Source organism: Falco biarmicus, chromosome 1 (genome assembly GCF_023638135.1).
Source record: "Falco biarmicus isolate bFalBia1 chromosome 1, bFalBia1.pri, whole genome shotgun sequence".
NCBI classification, from domain to species: Eukaryota; Metazoa; Chordata; class Aves; order Falconiformes; family Falconidae; genus Falco; species Falco biarmicus.
This window is the reverse complement of record NC_079288.1, coordinates 16,605,021-16,623,785: the sequence shown is the minus strand read 5'-3', so window position 1 is coordinate 16,623,785 and position 18,765 is coordinate 16,605,021. Positions and strand designations below refer to the sequence as shown.

Below are 18,765 nucleotides of genomic sequence, written 5' to 3'. Positions count from 1 at the left end.
TAGGAAAAGTATCTTTTAGCATACTTCTATCACAGCTTTTTATGTTTGTGGGTTTTTTTTCAGCTAGTGGCTTACTTACATGACGAAGAAGTGCTAATATATAACGAAATTTGAGTTTCTTACTCTTAAGAGGAAAAAATTGTGTTCCTCTTCTGAGGCTACTACTACTGAGTGGTTTGTGGGAAGACAAGTATTCAAAATGTTCTTAAACAAGACTTATAAATGAAAAAGACATATGAAAACACAGCTTTAAGCATTAAGTTTAAAATATTTTAGTGATTAAACACTTCAGTATTTTCAATCTAAATACAAGTATTTATTGCTGTTGTATAAAAACAGAAAATAGTTAACTAAATAGTAAAACAAAACTGACAGTTTTCCCAGTGTTTATGCAAACAAAACATAAAACACAGCCCAGCACCATCAATGATGAGCATAGATTGGATTTCTCTATGCAGTATATGAGTTGTCAGCATAGGTGACAAAAGAAACATAGTACGAATTTTATACCAGACAACTACTTAGAGAAATAGTAAATAGTGAAACTTGAGCTTTAATTATTGTTACATTTAAATACCATCTTTCAGTGTGAAAAGCAGTTGCAAATTGCTGCTTAAATTTTTTTGAATAATTAAAAAGCCTTCTGTGATCATGAATTAAAATCATTGCAGCTACATGCTATTTTTTCCACTTGAGATTTGACAAAGTTCTTTTTGTTTAAAGGCTGCATCGTTAACAATGGAGGGTGGAAGATTAAAGCGATCTCCACAACTGATTGAAGGAAAGGACTACATAATGGTACCAGAACCAGTCTGGAGAGCACTTTACCATTGGTATGGAGCAAATCTGTCCTTGCCCAGGCCGGTAAGTTGTGATTATAGATGCTGTTAACTTGCCATAACCTCCAAGATAATACAAACAACCTAATGTGTCCAAGCTTCTGCCAGTTGCACAAGGTAATCTTTTATGGTCATCTCCCATTTCATTCAAAATGGGTAGTCTAAATGAAAAGTCTTGAAGAGCAAGCTGGGAAAAAGCAGTCTCAGAAATGGACATGGATAGAAAGTTGTGGATATTTACCAGGAGGTTTGCGGCACAATCCCCAGGAGATACTGCAAGAGGACAGAAATGCTGCTCAAATGATCATGATTACTAAAGCAGGCAAAAGTAGACTTGAGATCAGTTTAAAAGACTTGGCATCAAAACACTCGTCTTTAAAAGCCAAGATAAATTTTCAACTGTTCTGCAAAAACAATAGTGTTAAAACTGAGACACCTGCAGCTTTGAAAACGCCTGCCTTTCTCACAACTTCAGGAAGCGGGGGAAAGTTAACAGTTGCTGTCCTTCAAGTTCAGTGTCATAGAAAACATTTGGTGATGATCTAAAAAGCAGATAGCAATAGGTGATCCCAGTGAAGAAAACTAAGACTTTTCTTTGTTAAAATGGTTGCTCAGAAGCACTTCTGAGCTGTAGCTACAAGCTGCAGGAGTAGTTATTCCTAAAAAGAATTTGTGTATGAGCATATCAGCTTTTGAGTACTGCACAGACTGGTGAAGTTGTACAGCTTTTAGTCAAAGGTTTTTCAATAAAGCATTTATCATAAGTAATTCCTCAAGAAATAGATGCTAAAAGTGAATTGGCATCTATTGTCTAAGGCTGCATTAGCACAATCATGGTCAACTGTATTCTGTGCTAAAAGCAAAGACCTCACCAAAAGGGATCTCATCTGATATGCTCATCCAGTTGGTCCCATCTTGTTTTAATTCTTCAGCTTTGAATTTTGTTGCAGGTATTATATATTTTGACCATAGGAATACCAGTTGTTATTTTGAGCAGATCGTTTGTTAAAAATAAATAGTTCTTTTGTGTCGTTCTTCTTCTAGTATTATGATAATTGCCTTGCATTTTTTCTAATGAGTACCAGAAAATCTTACTGGTGAGGCAAGTGATGACCATTCTCCTTCTGCACAAAATCAGTAACACTTCTCCAAATTTGAGGAATACTTATTTGTCAGGAAATAATTCAGATGTATTGAATTTTCACATTTCTTACATTTGATAGTAAGCAGAAAAGCCAATGAATCACAATAAAATTGTGAAATAGTTTTACAGACAATTAACAGAAGTGTTTAATTGTGTAAGAAAAATGTATTTATAAATCAGTAATACTGCATTTTTATATCAACAATTATTTAATTACCTGTAGTCACTTAAAGCCTTGTAATAAAATTTAACTAATTAGCAAGAGCCTATCAAAGATAAGGTGGTATTTGTACTTCTTTGCATAACAGTTTATTTAAAAAAAAACACCTTGAAGAACCAAAGTTACTTTTTGTAACTAACACTAGTATTTTATATATTAAAGCTGTAAAATATTTAATAAAAATTCATTTGGGGCTCAATGCGGAATGTATTGCAGAATATAATTTTCAAATATGAAAGTGCCATATATTAAAAGGAATTGACTAAGTGGACCAATAGTCTGTGTTATCTCAATGAGATATTTTTTTTTTGGTTGCAGTTAAAACAGTAACTGTTTGTGAGAGAGAAGCAGTAATTATATAGCAGTAGCCATTGTTGAATCATACAATTTGCTCACAATTTATTGAGCTATCTCTCTGTTTCTCTGTGTGTAATATTGCAAAACAATTAACAGGTCATAATCATTTGGAGCTAAAGCTGGCATGCCTTGAATTATCAAAACTGAATTTATAGAGAAGTAGGCTGATGTTAGAGGCAAGAAAAATGAATGTAATTTGGTCTGTTCACTTAGAAACATTGGGAACTTTCTTCAGTTTCTGTTGAGTATATTTATTCCGTATAGTGGTTGGTTTATTCTGTGTCAGGTGGTCTCTTATAGGAACAACACTTAAAAAAAGGAAGTGAGGGGATTTTTTAAATTTTTTTTTTTATTTTTTAATGGTAGCAATAGAGATTTGGTGATTGGTGTTGCAAGTACACAGTGTCACAAATGGAGAGAGTTAGCTGTATGATTTTTGATGATTTGGTCTGTTAGCCATAGTAGTGGTAATTATTTTACAGTGAAAAATCACTGGCTTCTGTTACCTTTCTCCCACACATTCTCCATGGAAACAACACCTTTCGTGATACAGGAAAGGCCACATCTCTTTATACATAAACTAATGTGCTTGAGATATTTGCAATAGGGTCATTAGAAGAGAGACATCTATACAGAATGAGAGAATTTTAGTTTGGATATCCTGTCTGCAGAAAAATATAAATACTACCTATGTAAGCTGTAGCTTTACAGTCCATAATTAAGCAACGCTTTGACCCTTGGTTATCTGAGCACTTGAATTCTTAAAGCCCATTTGATTACTTACTACCATCTATACAGGCACTTACAGTCCCAGTTTCCCACCCCACAGTAAGGGACTATTATGTTGTTTTTTTCCAGAAAATGTCATCATATTGCTTTTGTTGTAACTGAATGCTACTTCAGTGCATTTTATTGTTTCTCGCATCTTAAACCGAGTGTTTTCTCCTGCTTCACATGGTCACAAAAATAGTGAACATTCCTGCCATTTATGTATGCCTATGTTTGCATGGATCTACAAAATCTTTGTAAAAATGGTGACTGAAAAGCTGCAAGTCGTATTCTGGGGTAGTTTCAGCTGTTTTTGTCAGCATAAGTTTCAGTCTACAAACTTGCAATACAAAGGTTTTAATTCAAGCTCATAGTTCAGAAACTTCAGAACAAATGTCTTATTCAGCTCGTGTTTTTTCAACAATTGTGAAACTTTTATATTGAAGTATACACAGTGTGGAATTATTGAGGTTCGTTGTAGATTCACATATATTTCAGGAATATATATTTCGGGGGTTTTTTCTATAGTATGGCACAGGAAGCTGTGCTCCACTGAGTATGGTGTTTGCTTTTGACAATTTGCCACTAATAAGCTTCAAAAAGGCCTTACAAATCACTGAATTGTTATTCCTGTGGATATTTGCCTAAGACACCCCGTAAGAAGTTCAGAAGATTTCTCATCTCCTAGTAAAACATTGTTTATATTTTTAATCATCTGCTTTAACAATTACTTCCTGCTCCTGTTGGGATTTCCTATATGTTTGAACAGCGGTCTCTAAAATATGTTTTAAACATCTTTACTAGGTGATCAAAAACAGCAAAACAAATGTGCCTGAGCTAGAGTTATTTCCTCGCTATCTGCTCTTCCTGAGACAGCAGCCTGCCACTCGAACGCAGCAGTCCAACATCTGGGTGAATATGGGTATGATGAGCCTGAGAATGTTTCCTCAGCATTTACCTAGAGGTAACTTAAGAATGCAGCAAGAATACAAGTGCGCAGTTTCTAAGAAAGCGAGACCCACAGCTGTAGAAGCTTGCTGCCACTGTGCTTGTACACCAGCTAATCAACTGTAAGGCACAAACAGCATTTGGTAATGATTTAAAGGCTTTCCTGCTATCTTCTCTTGGAAGGAAGAGGCGTGAGGGAGCATTTTCAATGAAGTCCGTTAAGTTGCATAGTTACTGCAAATAAATTGGTGAGCTGAAGGTGAAAAATGAGCACTGCATAAACAAAACAGCGTAGAAGGGCAGATCTCATTATTCCTGTTGGTAATGAATTTTGTAGCCATAGAATAGATGCACCTGTGCATTGGGCTCTGTGTGTGTATCTGATAGTACAGTGCTAGAATAAATGAAATCATTGTTCAGCCAGTTGGTTCCGAGTTACTTGGCCAGCTAGGCTTTAATGCCCCAAATTGTTTAATACTCTTTAGAAAGCGATAGAGTTAATGAAATATGAAGGCTGTTATTTGATGCAGTTCAGAAAGACAATACTGTAGAAAGTGTAAACTTCAAACTGAAATATATGTGCCATAATTGTGATGGTAATGCTTGCCAGAAGATTGTACGAGTAATGGGCTGTAAGAATAGTCTTTAGATTGCAGCTTCACATTTCAGCTGAGAAGTGTTGCAGGTTTTGTTTTTGGTTACCCATTTGTGTGCACAGTTGCATACTTGCCTTGCACAAGAGGTTTGAAGAAATAAATGATGTTCACATGCATGTGCATTTGGATGCACACCGATGTATATCTGCATCCACAGTAACATATGTCCAGAAATGGGCTCACCTGACTTCGGAAAATTAAATCCTTTAGTCTTGCTAGTGTTAGCCTATGTTTAAAAATCTCATGCAGATGCTCCATTTTTCACTGCTTCAGTAGAATCTAAAACTTAACATGTAGATAGCGGCTGCCTGCTCGATCAAGATCCGCTACAGAAACTGCCTGCTACCCAAATTAATTTTTCCTACTTGACCTAATAAAATGGGAAGTGCTTTGTTTGGACATCCTAAAATGCCCAAATTCAAATAAAGAGAATCTTCTGATGTGCCAAATTTGATCTTGATTTGGAATTATTTTGCTCTGCACTAATTTATTTGTCCAATCAGTTATTAATCTTTTTGAGTTTTCAAATACGCTTTCTTGCTGTAATCTTACAACTAATCCTCTGATCCCTAATCTCAGAAAATGCTTTTTTGTTTTCTCTACAAAAAAATGAGTACTTTGCTTGGTATACTGGGGCAAAACTGATGCTTTACTGACTGATGATTACAATTTAGTTTTACTCTTTTGTCAAATTGCATGTAATACTGCATCTTTTCATATGGTACTATTTATTTTATTTTACTCTTTTGACAGTGAAAGTAGAACAGTGTCACTTCTGTGGTTACTTAAGCAATGCAGTCACCCGATTGGGTTTGGCTGTGTAGTAAGTTTTTCATGAATGTGTTATAGACCTGTCTCTCTGAGGAGCTGGAAACTTCCTAATTTTAAACCAAGGAAGCTCAAGGAATAAAGCATGTAAAGTTGGTCTCACCTCTTGTGTGAATGTTTTATTTAAAGATGAGCTCATATTATGGAAAAGAGCAACAATCTCAACTGATGGAATTAATTTGTGTTGTAAACATGAGATTGTTTAGAAGTTCTGGTGAAAATCCTAGGCATCTTCACAGAATATGCTTTGAGAAATTTAGTTATTAGGAATACTTTTCTTGTGAAACTGCCAGGCTGATTTCATCTTCACAGATCAGTATTCATCTCCATGGAAGAGCTGAAGCAAAGTCACGCTGCTTCCAAGAACAGTCAGACTGATTTTCTCTTACCTTATTTTTTATTTAATTTCTCATAAAATTTTGAAGTCCTTTATTTTGAAAATTGCCATTGACCCTGATACTCTGTCTTTAACAGAATAGTCCAGTCTTTTAAAACTTCTTTTAAGTTATTTATTTTCTATGAGAATCTTTGGGGAGCAATTTTCTACCAGGTTTTGGTAAGAAGGGAGGTAAATCTGTCTGCTTTATGATAGCAAATTTGTTGTCCCTAGGGGTTAGTAACAACTACCTTTCAATCTAACTCATTATTTTATCCATATACAGAAGCACTAGAACTCTGTACTACTTTGACAAAATATGCTTATTGTATATATAGTGTTTAAGTTACTGATCTGATTTCAGTTGGCCTATGGGTATGTACATTATCTTTTGCCCTTTTCTTATTATTGTGAATCCAGGGAATGTACCTTCACCGAATGCTCCTTTAAAAAGAGTGTTGGCTTACACTGGCTGCTTCAGTCGAATGCAAACAATTAAGGAGATACATGAATATCTCTCCCAGAGGTTACGTATAAAAGAAGAAGATATGCGCCTCTGGTTATACAATAGTGAGGTAATGTTGGGTTTGGGTTGTGTTTTTTTTTAATCAGCTGTTGGATGTTGTATATCTCTTTTTTTTTTTTTCTAGAAACTATTACATGTACATGCACAGAAAAAAAACCCAAAAACAAGTGGATGTAAGTTCCCTTTGCAGTTTAACTGCCCAGGTTGGAAAACTCTTGCCACTTGCTTTCTAGATATATTTTTTTTTTTGTGCACTCCAAACAGTGAAATGTTTGTAACCCAGAAAAATTATCTTTTGTTTTCCTTTTAGCCCGATAAACATTTAATTATCTTGTGGTGTATTTAGAAATTAGCAGTTCGTTGACCTATTGAAAGGCTTGATAGGAAATTTCATAGAAACTGTTTTAAATAAAAATAGAAGTATATTCTTTCAGTGCCACACGTGATGCTATAGGCTCCTGTTGGCACAGAAGCCAGCAGCCATCCAGGATCTTTTTCAAATGTGCATGTGAACAAATCACAATGAACAAGCAGAATGCATTCCTCCAAACCATTAAGTACGTGTAATTCTCTCATTCTAAAGAAATACCACTTAACATTAAAGCATTGAACTAGATGCTTGTGGAGATCAGTGAACTATTGTATTTAATTAACTTAGGTAAAAAACTGGTGTTCTCATTTTTGTGAAGAAATTGTTAATACTGTTTTAATTTCATTGCTTTGAGATTAAAATATCCTCAGAGTATTTTAAATCTAGAAGTAGTAACTATATGATTATTTTTTCTTCTGCAGAACTATCTTACTTTGCTGGATGATGAAGATCACAGACTGGAGTATCTTAAAATCCAAGATGAGCAGCATTTAGTAATAGAAGGTATAAAAAGGGCCTATAAATGCTTTACTAAAAATTGATAGTTTTATATAAGTATATATATGGTTAATAAATTGCATATAGTACCTGTTTCTGTAATTGCCTGAACTACCCAAATATATAGGCCTAATACCAAAATATTTTTGTTTTGGAAGTATTTTGAGAATGAAGAGTATGTGTAAATAGATGTCTGTTTCTATGTATGTATTGAAAGAAATACAGGAAGAAATACCAAAGCTTCAAATAATCCGCTATTCCTACAGTAATAACTAAAATACCAGAGATTAAACAAAAGCGGTATGAGGCATCTGAGGCTTTTTCATTATCTGATTTTTCTTTCACTAGTTTTACCAGAGTTCAGGTTACAGTGTTTGCATGTATACATTCTTACTCATAAAGCAAAAGGTGGAGAAAACAGCGTGTTTCGGTCCATGTCAGTTTTGTTGCTAAGATTTTCATTAGAAGCTGCTTGTATTTTCACATCTGGAGAGAGCCTAATGCATTTGGACTTGACTGCTTGACTGACTCTTGTCGTGGCAAAAAGGCGTTGTAAACAATCTCAGCCTTTCTTGTTTCAATTTATGTCTCTCGTGTCTCATACTCCTGCCATGCGCTACTACGCGAGGCAGTGCTGTCAGTCACAAGTATATTAAGCCTTTGTCCAAGGTAGCAGGGTGCACAGATCAGCTGAGTTTTCGCCTAGTTTGACCTTTTGGCTAATTTTTGTATACGAGAAACAGAAGTATACATATTTAATCCACTCTGTCGTTGTCCTTACATCACAGAGGCGCTATAGAAATCTGGGTCTGACGTTGTGTCTGTACAAGTTTAACTTAACATAGCTTTATATTGCACCTCAGGCTGGTGTGCTGGATGGACTAATCCCTTTTGTCATTTGGCTTAGCTCACGTTTAATCAAGTTAAAATTGGTAGAGTGGATGATGCAGTTCATTGTGTGCCTGCATTAATCACCAGACACAAGAGAAGAAATGGGAATTTATGTGGTGAGAGGGGAGAGGGACGGCACCTTGCTGTATCAGGTGAAACCCCAAGGCTGTCGTTCAGTAAACAAACAGGCTTTAAGTCAGTACTGCCACGAAAGAACCAGCCTGCCTTTCTGCTGTCTGTGATGCCAGCTGCCGTACCCGTGGACAGCTACTTGACACCTATCTGAGGAGCTGGCTGTGAGAAGCGATCTAGTGAAAAATTACTCCCTTTTCCTCTATTCAGCCATGTCCTTTAAGCCACTTCACTGTATGCTTGTGTCCATGCTAGGGGGAGGTCTACAGAGGGGACCTGTGGAGAGGCGGTGGTAAAGCTAGTTTAGAAAAGCTTGTGGGTTTTTGTCCCGCTTTATCTTGAAACAGATATATTTTGTCCCTCTTTTGAAATGCACTTCAATCTTTTGGTGATTCATAACAACAAAAAATATTAGTGATCACTCATGAAGTGAACAGATCTGTTCAGATCTGGGGGATACATACTAAATATTAGAATAAGTACTGAAAACTTGTAATCCACTGGAAGTCTCAAGGCTGCTTTCTAAAGATGTTACTGGAATGATGCCGGTATTAGAATGATTTCCAATAATGATTGGAAACAATGAAATAAAACCTAGCAAAAATAATAACTAAAAATAAGCAATTTTCTATTCTCAATTAAATATTAGAAAATTTTAATTAAACCTCTTCAGCTGCATAAGCTCTCTGGAGCAAGTAACAAAGAATTTTAAAAAATCCTTATACCATATCTCTTTCTAGTTCGAAACAAAGACATGAGCTGGCCGGAAGAGATGTCTTTTATAGCAAACAGCAGTAAAATAGACAGACATAAAGGTAAGTGTTTCAGCATAGTAATTGAATTATGATGAGAAGAGAAATCCGAGAGGCTATATTATGTTGAAACAATTATTTTTAGTATAAGCCCGCTTAGCATCGGAAGAGGTCTTTTACACCTGTGCTGCTTGGCTTGTTCTTTCTGTTGTATTAACTTAGATGCTGGAAATGTGCAAGTGTTGGATGTATAGACAGATAAATTTGTAGATGTTCAGATGCAGCACTAGCAAATGGTACGTAACAAATTCCGAGGTTTGTGTTTATTATCTGGGAAATTTTTTTAAGGTAAGGAATAGTTAAGATTTTAACAAATCAATCCAGAAATTTCAGTACCATAATTATTTACTGAATACATACAAACTGAAAATAGTTTGTATGGATTGTACTGAGGTCCGTGGTGGATCAGATCCAACAAAATACCTCAATTTCTATTAACTTAAGTAGAGAGAGAAGGTGTTTTGAACAGGCTGGTCCTCTGTTTCATCTGTGCCAGCTGTAGTCTCGTAATTGGGAGCAGGTTAAATTGAACTGGTTACTGTGAAAAGGTCATATTCTTAACTTTACTGATATACCATTCTGAATTGTTTACATCTGCACAATTGGTATAATTATGTTTTCTTTTTCTCAGTTCCTACTGAAAAGGGTGCTACTGGATTAAGCAATCTGGGTAACACATGCTTCATGAACTCCAGCATCCAGTGTGTCAGTAATACACAACCTCTAACAAGGTATTTCATCTCTGGAAGACATCTTTATGAACTTAACAGGTAATTTTTTATTTGAGACCATTGGCATTTTAGATGCTGTAACATTTCTTTAAAATGAGTTCCAGCTTTCAGAAGTAGACACGTTGAATAAATCCTCTTAAGTTCAGTGTTATCAACTGTCAGCTTTACAGCAGATACTAGATTAGATACACGAAAATGAAACCTGTTTTGTTTCTGGGAGAGTTAAAACAGTTCAGCAAGAAGCCTTTGCACTTCCTTGTTTATCCCTATGCATGAACTTTGTTTAAATTTTAGTACGGCCTTAATTACTTCTTGGTTTCTAGGACAAATCCAATAGGAATGAAAGGACACATGGCCAAGTGCTATGGGGATTTGGTTCAGGAGCTGTGGAGCGGAACTCAGAAGAATATAGCACCGTTAAAGCTGCGGGTGAGCCTCTGATGTGTGTTTTTTAAAGATGGAAAGCAAGAATTTCTGTGAATAGCAGGAATTATTTAATGCAGTTTTTCCTGGTGTTACCTGTATTGTAGTGGCTCTTGGCCTCAAATCAGTATCTCCCCTAGAGAAAGGGAAGGAAACTTGGACACAGGTTTCAAGTGTTAGAAGTTGGCTGTGAAGCCAGTGACCGTATCCTGGGCAGTTCGTTATCACAGATGTTACTTGAAACGGGTCACAGAATTTGCTTTCTCACCTGTAAGGAACATAGGGGAGGTTTTCAGGAAGGGGCTGTGCAGGGGCGAGGTGCACATTTCCAGGAGGCCAGGATTCATCGGTCCTGGTGCTCAGGACTTGAGCCGCTTTCTGTGGAATATAATCATGATTCAGTGGTTGTAAGTTCAGAGGAGTTACATGGTGTGAATCAGAGGTTGTGGTATAAGATGTGGCTTTTATAGCACTTGTTATGGACAAAAGATTATGCATTTGCCTGTGAATGGTCTTCTGTTTTGAAAGCGTAGAGGGTTATCTTTAATTCCTGGCAATTGAATTTGTGCTCGTTGACAGCAGGTGTCTTGTCTAAAATATTTTGATTTATTCTTACAGCTTTTATTACATGACGTTAAAATAACTTTCTGGCTTTTGTTTTATAGTGGACAATAGCAAAATATGCACCAAGATTTAATGGCTTTCAACAGCAAGACTCACAGGAGCTTCTGGCTTTTCTTTTGGATGGTCTTCATGAGGATTTGAACAGAGTTCATGATAAGCCATATGTTGAACTGAAAGACAGTGATGGTCGACCAGACTGGGAAGTAGCAGCAGAGGTATGAGTTAAAACTTTTTGGGGCTAGGGTTTGTTTGCTTTTTTTTTTCCTTACAGTACTAAGCTGCTAAGTTTTTGATGAGGCTGGCTGTGGCAGTACTTTTTCAGGACTCTGCTGTCTTTTGGAACTTGTTATATCTCTGATTTGAGGATTCTGTTTCACCTTTGAGCTGAAAATGAGGTTTAGGTATTATAATAAAGGTATAGAGATGATACTTCACAGTCACTTTGAACAACTTTTCAGAATTGTGGAGCATCAAAATATTTCAAGATACCTGATGGTCCTTTCAGAAGTACTTTAAATGATGTTGTACCTTGATTATAGTGTTAATTGAATTAACTTTTCTTTATTCATGTTGAAATGAAATACTTCCTATTTATTAGAAATTGGTAAACAACTTCTATGGAAATCATTTGACTTCCCATGAAACTACTTCCTGTAGTTCAAGCAAATAGTCTTCAGTTTCTAACTTTGTGTTGTGTCATACTTCACTTTAGGCCTGGGAAAACCATCTGAGAAGAAACAGATCCATTGTTGTGGATTTATTTCATGGGCAGCTGAAGTCACAAGTAAAATGTAAAACTTGTGGACATATAAGTGTTAGATTTGACCCTTTTAATTTTTTATCCTTGCCTTTGCCAATGGATAGCTACATGCACCTAGAAATTACAGGTGAGTAGTAGCGTTTAATTCCCTATAAACTTGTCATTGCTAAAATAAAAATTGTATATGTAGAACATCTAGGAAACATCCAGATTTCGTTGGTGTGGTACTTTTAAAAATAGTATAACCATTTTAATATAATAAAGTACCCAGATTTTCATTGGAATACAGTTAAAGTAAACCCTTTAAAAATAGAGCATAGATGGCCCATTTCAGTCTTGACTAAATGACTTAATGCAGAAACATACAAAATGGAGATTCTGAGAACTTTCCTTCTGTTCACTGTGTCGTGAAGGTTGTCTTTAAATCTGCACAGAGTGAAAAAAGAAGGGCTGGGGGGAGTCTACAAACACAAATTACTTTATGGGTCATGAACTATGCTATGAAAAACTGATGTATTGTGGGCAAAGAAGCAAAGATGATAAAAAAGTGAAACAGATTTTGAAACCATTTTCTACTGCCTATGCGGCAAGAGATTTCTGACATTTGTCTCAAGCCTTGAAAGTTGAACTGGTTAAAAAAATATTTAAAAAACATATCTTCAAGTGGGGAAAAAATACTTTCTACTAAGTAAGTAGCTGTAATATATTGTTCTCATTAAAACTTTCCTGGTTTGCTGACCAGTGTGTTTCTTTTCCCCTTTAAAGTAATTAAATTAGATGGTACTACTCCTGTTCGATACGGCTTGAGGTTGAACATGGATGAAAAGTATACAGGTTTGAAAAAACAGTTAAGTGAACTCTGCGGGCTGAAACCGGAACAGATTCTACTTGCAGAAGTGCATAGCTCCAATATAAAGGTAAGAAGAAAAAAAATTAAGTATTGCTGCAGCATACCTTTGGTGGTTTTGTTTGTTATTTGTGTACAGTGGCGTACTACCATCTTTTTGGCATTAAGCTTTGTTTAGAAGAACTGTGAAATAATTTAACTTAAAGTATGATAAAGTCAGCTTAGCTATAGCTCTATATGAACTTCTATTTCATTCTTAAACTATGCTTTGGCTTGCTTTAAATAGATATAAAATCAGACTAAACTGAACCAAAATAAACCACTTGTAAACAAAATTATTAGTGATGTAGAAGCTTGCAGAAGTTTAATTGAATTGATTACTACTGATATTTTTAGGAAAAAAAGGATAAAATAATCTTCAGGTAATAAATCTCAAGTTAGAGTGCTGTGATGAGTTTAAACGCTCAAGATATCGGAGGCATAAGTAATGACTGGCTTAGTTCTGCATAGTGCATATGTATATATGTGTACATTTTTTTGCTCTCATTAAATATGATTAAAGCTGCTTGAAACTAGGGGCTGTCAGTCTGTTTAGAGAACCAGTAATAACTCTTTCAGGTCTTGGTGCAGAGATCTGCAAAGGAGTGTCCTTGTTGGCTTCCTTTTTTCCTTCTGGAGAGGTGCAAGAAAGCAGCTGGGAGGGGAAGGATGAGCTGATAGATACGTTATTTTCAAAAGAACAGAACACATTCAGAGTCACGGATAGCAGTATATGCAGGTCTGACTAACTTCCCCTTTTTTGCTGAAGAACTTTCCTCAAGACAACCAGAAAGTCCGGTTATCAGTGAGTGGGTTTTTGTGTGCATTCGAAATACCAATTCCAGGATCCCCTACATCAGCATCAAGTCCTGTGCAGACAGGTAAAGCAAAACATACTTATTTTCCTTTATTTAAGTGCATTTAATCCTCACTTAAAATGCACAGTGCTTACGTACTGGAGACATTCATGAGAAAACCTTATTACTTATTACTAAGTAAACATTAAAGATTAAAGACAAGACAAATAAGAGTTCTGATCCACAAAGGAGCTGTGTGCAGTCTCAGATCATTTACTGATGATCTGTGATCCTTTTTAGGATCATGCCCAGAATAGCAGTCTGAAGGTTGCTATATACTTACTTCAGTTCAAGACGCAAGATGTCTTGAACAAAATGTTTTATTGCTTGTGGATTGGCTTTAAGGCAGGACAAGTAAAAAATTGGAAGTGTGGTGTGTGGTTTTGCTTTTATTGCTTGTGGTTTCTTATATGGGTTGTAAACACCTCTGCTGTTCTTTGCTCTTGCATGCTCTGATTTTGCAAAGTTGTAGGCAAATAAAGGTTAGATGTTGGTCTTAAGGAGAGTAGAAGATATTTCCTGAAATGCATTGAACAGGGTGGAAAGGATAAAAATCATGTGATCAGTTCTGGTTACTGTAGATAATTGAGGGTGTAATCGTCTGTCAACAGATGTCTCGACTGGGCCACCAGCTAATGGAGCACCCAACGTAATGATGAATGGGGACCTTCCTAAACCAACCCTCATTCCAAACGGAATGCCAAATACTGTAGTGCCATGTGGAACAGAGCGTAACCTTGCCAACTGGACTCTCAACGGTCACGTGCCCGTGCTCTCGGATAGTCCCTGTACAGGGTATATAATTGCAGTCCACAGGAAAATGGTTAGTACATTTTGCATTTGTTATAAACTGTTCACGTAACACACTTTGAAGGAAAGCCAGTGAGGATTTTTTTCAATGTCCGTATGATAAATTAATCTTTATTTCTTAAGAAGAGGGAGTGAATACATTTTCCTCTTAAGTGGGCGCCAAGTTCTACAGAAACACAACTCTTGTAAATTTAAATGGTTATGTCTAGCGTTGGTGTATTTTTCTTTCCTTAGTACTGGCATGCTTCCCAGTTCTTTAATGCTGAGATACATACTTGGGCGTTCACTAACTCCCTGATTAAATGTTCCAGACTCTTTGAGCAGAAAAAATTCTAATTAGAGGAGCTACTAGAAATGCATTTCTTTCCCAGTATGTGGAAAAGCCTTATTTCTTACACGGAAACAGAGTGAAGCTATATAGTACATTCCTGGGTCATTCTGTTGGCGTGAACTACTCTTTGTAAAAGCATCAGTGCTGAAGTTGAACTCTAAATGTCAATGCTGGATGACTGAACACCTCAGACAGCCTCGTGTTCTGTATGCACTGTGTCCAGACTTCAGAGCCTGGTCGTGTTTAGAGCCTGGTGGATATGGGCCAGGAGACCATTTGACTGCCCTCTTCACCGTGTGTTTGTACGGGGCCTTTTGCTTTATTCTCTCAAGCAGTGGCCACTAACCACTGTTACCACTGTTACCTTGATTCAAATTTTGCAGAATCTTGTAGGCGTGGGTATAATGCTTTTGAGCCATTACAAGCTTTAGTCATACAGCTTAAAAACCAGTGGAAGTGGTTTGTGGAAGCTGTTCCAAAAATCCGTGCTTGTCATTGTCAAAAATCTTACCAATGCATAATAATCTTACCTGTATAACACTTGTGGAATGTAGTAGCTTTGGCTGTACCTCAGTGTCATTAAACTGGTGTGTTAAATCTTCCTTATAAATGGGGGATGTAGCATGAAGGTTAATTTGTCTGCTTGGAATAAGTTGTGTACAAATCTGTAGTGTCTCCTTTAGGTTTAGAGATAAGTGTTCTTTCTCTAGCAAACATTGGCTTGCCTAGTGTAGGGGTCATCTGGGGACAGGCATTAGCATCATTAGGTGCGTGTCTTCATTACAATATTACCATGTGATGGGAAAAGAAATATACATTATACAAAATATAAAATATTATACATGGTTGAATTACAGATCTACGTTTAATGTCGTCTAATACCTAAACAACATTGTCTTAATATATAAAATGCACAAAAAAGTTTAAGTCAGTGATCAAAATTTACAGTATTTAATACTGGAAAAAAAATGTTGAAATAGGGTACTTTCAATAGAGAATTAATGCTTTATTTTAATTGCCAAAGCCTGAAATAAGTAACAAGGTCAGCATCCTAGTAATTACGGTAACGTGTGTTAATGCATACTCATATCTGAGTCATTCTTTTATTTCACATACACAGATGCGGACAGAATTATATTTTCTTTCATCTCAGAAGAATCGTCCTAGTCTCTTTGGAATGCCACTAATTGTTCCTTGTACGGTTCATACACGGAAGAGAGACCTGTATGATGCAGTGTGGATTCAGGTTTCCAGGCTGGCCAGCCCTCTCCCGCCTCAGGAAGCCAGTAATCATGCACAGGACTGGTGAGTCTGGCATCTCGGTCTTTGGCTTGAATGACATAATACAGTGGCTTAGACTTGGTGACAAGGTTTAAAACTATATTCACCTTCATCTTTATCAGCTATGATTTCTCATAATAATGGCAATAATTAATGTAAACGTACTGTACCTCCTAGCTGCATTTAAAGGTTGGCTTTACACAAATCGGTTGATTTATTGTCATGTAGTGGTTGATAGTTAATTGTATCTGACAAATTGGAGCGAAGTAAAGGCAAGTCTTGTTTTTATAGCACAATCTAATAAAAATTGTGATTTTTGAGGGCAATTTTTTCTTTGGTTTTTTTTAAAGTAAACATAGCAAGATAGTGAAGGAAGGTAATTGGCAGTCTGAATGAGTGCTCACTTTTCACGTTGCGTTCTCTTCTGTTTCAGTGATGATAGCATGGGGTATCAGTATCCATTCACCCTAAGGGTTGTTCAGAAGGATGGAAATTCTTGTGCTTGGTGTCCGTGGTACAGGTAAATTGTCCTTTTTAGATTTAAGGGAGGGAATCACTCCAGCAAAAAGGTAATTTATGGTAATGGGTTTGTGATACATTTCAGACTTCAGAGGTAATATCAAACAATAAGAATCTGTAATCTAATTTAGGCAAAACTCTCACATGGCAGACTTTCACTGTAATATAGCTTTTATGCCTTGGAGAGCTGAACTCCATGCTGACACAGAAACTTTAAATTAGGAGACAGATGTGATTATCAAAAACCTTCTAACCCCTTACAATATTCTGTGTGCATGTGTATATATATATGCATGCACGTATGTGTACATATTTGGATGATTTGTAGGGGCTTCATATGAAGCCAAACTTTTAGATGTAAATGATCTACCCTGGCTAGTTCCTGTGCCATTTGAAGAGTAAGGACTACAACAGACAATTAGAAATTCACCTTGGAAGTGTGCTTGGGTTTTTACCTACACAAAGACATGCTAATAAAAATTCCAGAGCCTTGCTGGAAGATATTCAGGCCATATATTCATTAAAAAAAAAAAAAAAAAAAGTCTCTTACAGCTGCATAAATCAAGTACATTAGCTATCATGATGTAAAAGACGTGTGGAGACAGAGCATTGTAGTTTTTGGGTGTTGTAGGTGGGCTTGGTCAGCATTATACACAGGTAGATGGTTGAGCCTCACCCAACTGCTTCCATTTCTCAAATCCTGTATTAAAACAGCAAACTGACACTGATTATTGTTTTATAAAAATGCCTCTTCTTTTACACTGGAGGCACGGCCTGTGTCTTTGAAAGTGCATATGTTAAAAAATAAGGAGCGGAATTGAAGTGTGATGTAATGTAAAACTTAGTTATTGGACAGTTTACTTACCACATCTAACTTCTTGATTTAGATTTTGCCGTGGCTGTAAAATTGAGTGCACAGAAGATAGAGCGTGTGTCGGGAACGCTTACATTGCTGTAGACTGGGATCCAACAGCACTCCATCTGCGCTACCAGACGTCACAAGAACGGGTAAAATTTCAATGTAAACCCTTTGTTGTTTGTTAATAGCTCTGAAGCACAGCCCATTTCACCACATTCTGGATACATTAATGTCTTAATGTTAGACTTCTTACGTGACCGTAATGTGGAAGGGAAGCTTTTAAGAAACCTCAACAGTGTATTGTCTGCATGTTGTGTGTTGCTTAGGATCTAGTCTCCACAATGTATTATAAAATATGTTAATTTGATAAATTTTCTAAGCACACCAGTGCTATAGACAGTCAACAAAACATATCAAAAGGTAAGCCTATAGGCAAATGAATCTAGAATAGCGGTTCAAATTTGTGAGATGAATCTATAAACTTGTGCTTTAAGGATAATTTTGTAAGCAAAACCCAAGAATAAGGACAGTGCGTTATTTGTATGTCTGCCTCTTCATAACTGAAATAAAGTATCTGCTAAAACTTAGTGCATCTAGTTTTAATCTTTAAACCTAATATGATGATATTTGTGTGATACTGTGAATAGAGGCTTCCTCTGAGCAGTATGTATATGTTTCCAAGTCAGATACAGTTTTATCTCACTTCAGATTGTGGAAGAACATGAAAGTGTTGAACAAAGCCGACGAGCCCAAGCAGAGCCCATCAATCTGGATAGTTGTCTTAGAGCCTTCACCAGTGAGGAAGAACTAGGGGAGGATGAGATGTACTACTGTTCCAAATGCAAGACCCATTGTTTGGCCACCAAAAAACTGGATCTTTGGAGACTTCCCCCAATTTTGGTATGAGCTTGTGTAATTTTCCTCTACAGCAACAAAACCAAAGTACATTGATCACAAATTTCAATTGCTAGGTATGTCTCCTTGTTCGGAGTAGGATTTGCTTTTGTTCACAGTCTCAGGAGGGGTATTGACGTAGTTTGCTTCATGCATTTCTGTAATGCAGGCAAATAAAGCAAGCCTCAGATCCTTCTGAATCTTTTTAGCTGATACATTACAAGAAATGGTGGTGTTTTGCATTGTGTCATCTGTTCTGACATAGAATTCACACTCAGGCAGTCTTTCCAGTAACCTGATCTTTTATATAGCTGTGTAACACCTGCATTTGTCACTTTTCAAATTCGGTAGGTTATTCCGAACGTGCGGTGCTGATCAATGAATTGAAGCAACCTTTTCCGTCACTTCCCCATGAAAATATTAGT

The 18,765-nt window shown here is 36.5% G+C and overlaps 1 protein-coding gene across 6 annotated transcripts in view; it reads left to right on the top strand.

Annotated features, from left to right (window-relative positions):
• Window positions 1–18,765, top strand: part of USP32 (ubiquitin specific peptidase 32) — an 81,140-nt gene that overhangs the window by 57,581 nt on the left and 4,794 nt on the right. For 5 of the 6 annotated variants that reach the window (XM_056337530.1, XM_056337514.1, XM_056337541.1 and 2 more), the window contains 16 exons: window positions 724–864; window positions 4,133–4,292; window positions 6,557–6,711; window positions 7,455–7,536; window positions 9,294–9,368; window positions 9,997–10,135; window positions 10,420–10,525; window positions 11,185–11,358; window positions 11,856–12,030; window positions 12,669–12,820; window positions 13,559–13,670; window positions 14,258–14,469; window positions 15,908–16,092; window positions 16,502–16,588; window positions 17,475–17,595; window positions 18,155–18,346. In XM_056337530.1, the coding sequence (XP_056193505.1) occupies window positions 724–864; window positions 4,133–4,292; window positions 6,557–6,711; window positions 7,455–7,536; window positions 9,294–9,368; window positions 9,997–10,135; window positions 10,420–10,525; window positions 11,185–11,358; window positions 11,856–12,030; window positions 12,669–12,820; window positions 13,559–13,670; window positions 14,258–14,469; window positions 15,908–16,092; window positions 16,502–16,588; window positions 17,475–17,595; window positions 18,155–18,346 (2,268 nt within the window). The remainder of the gene's footprint in view (window positions 1–723; window positions 865–4,132; window positions 4,293–6,556; window positions 6,712–7,454; window positions 7,537–9,293; window positions 9,369–9,996; window positions 10,136–10,419; window positions 10,526–11,184; window positions 11,359–11,855; window positions 12,031–12,668; window positions 12,821–13,558; window positions 13,671–14,257; window positions 14,470–15,907; window positions 16,093–16,501; window positions 16,589–17,474; window positions 17,596–18,154; window positions 18,347–18,765) is intronic. The other variant, XM_056337521.1, reaches the window with a different exon arrangement.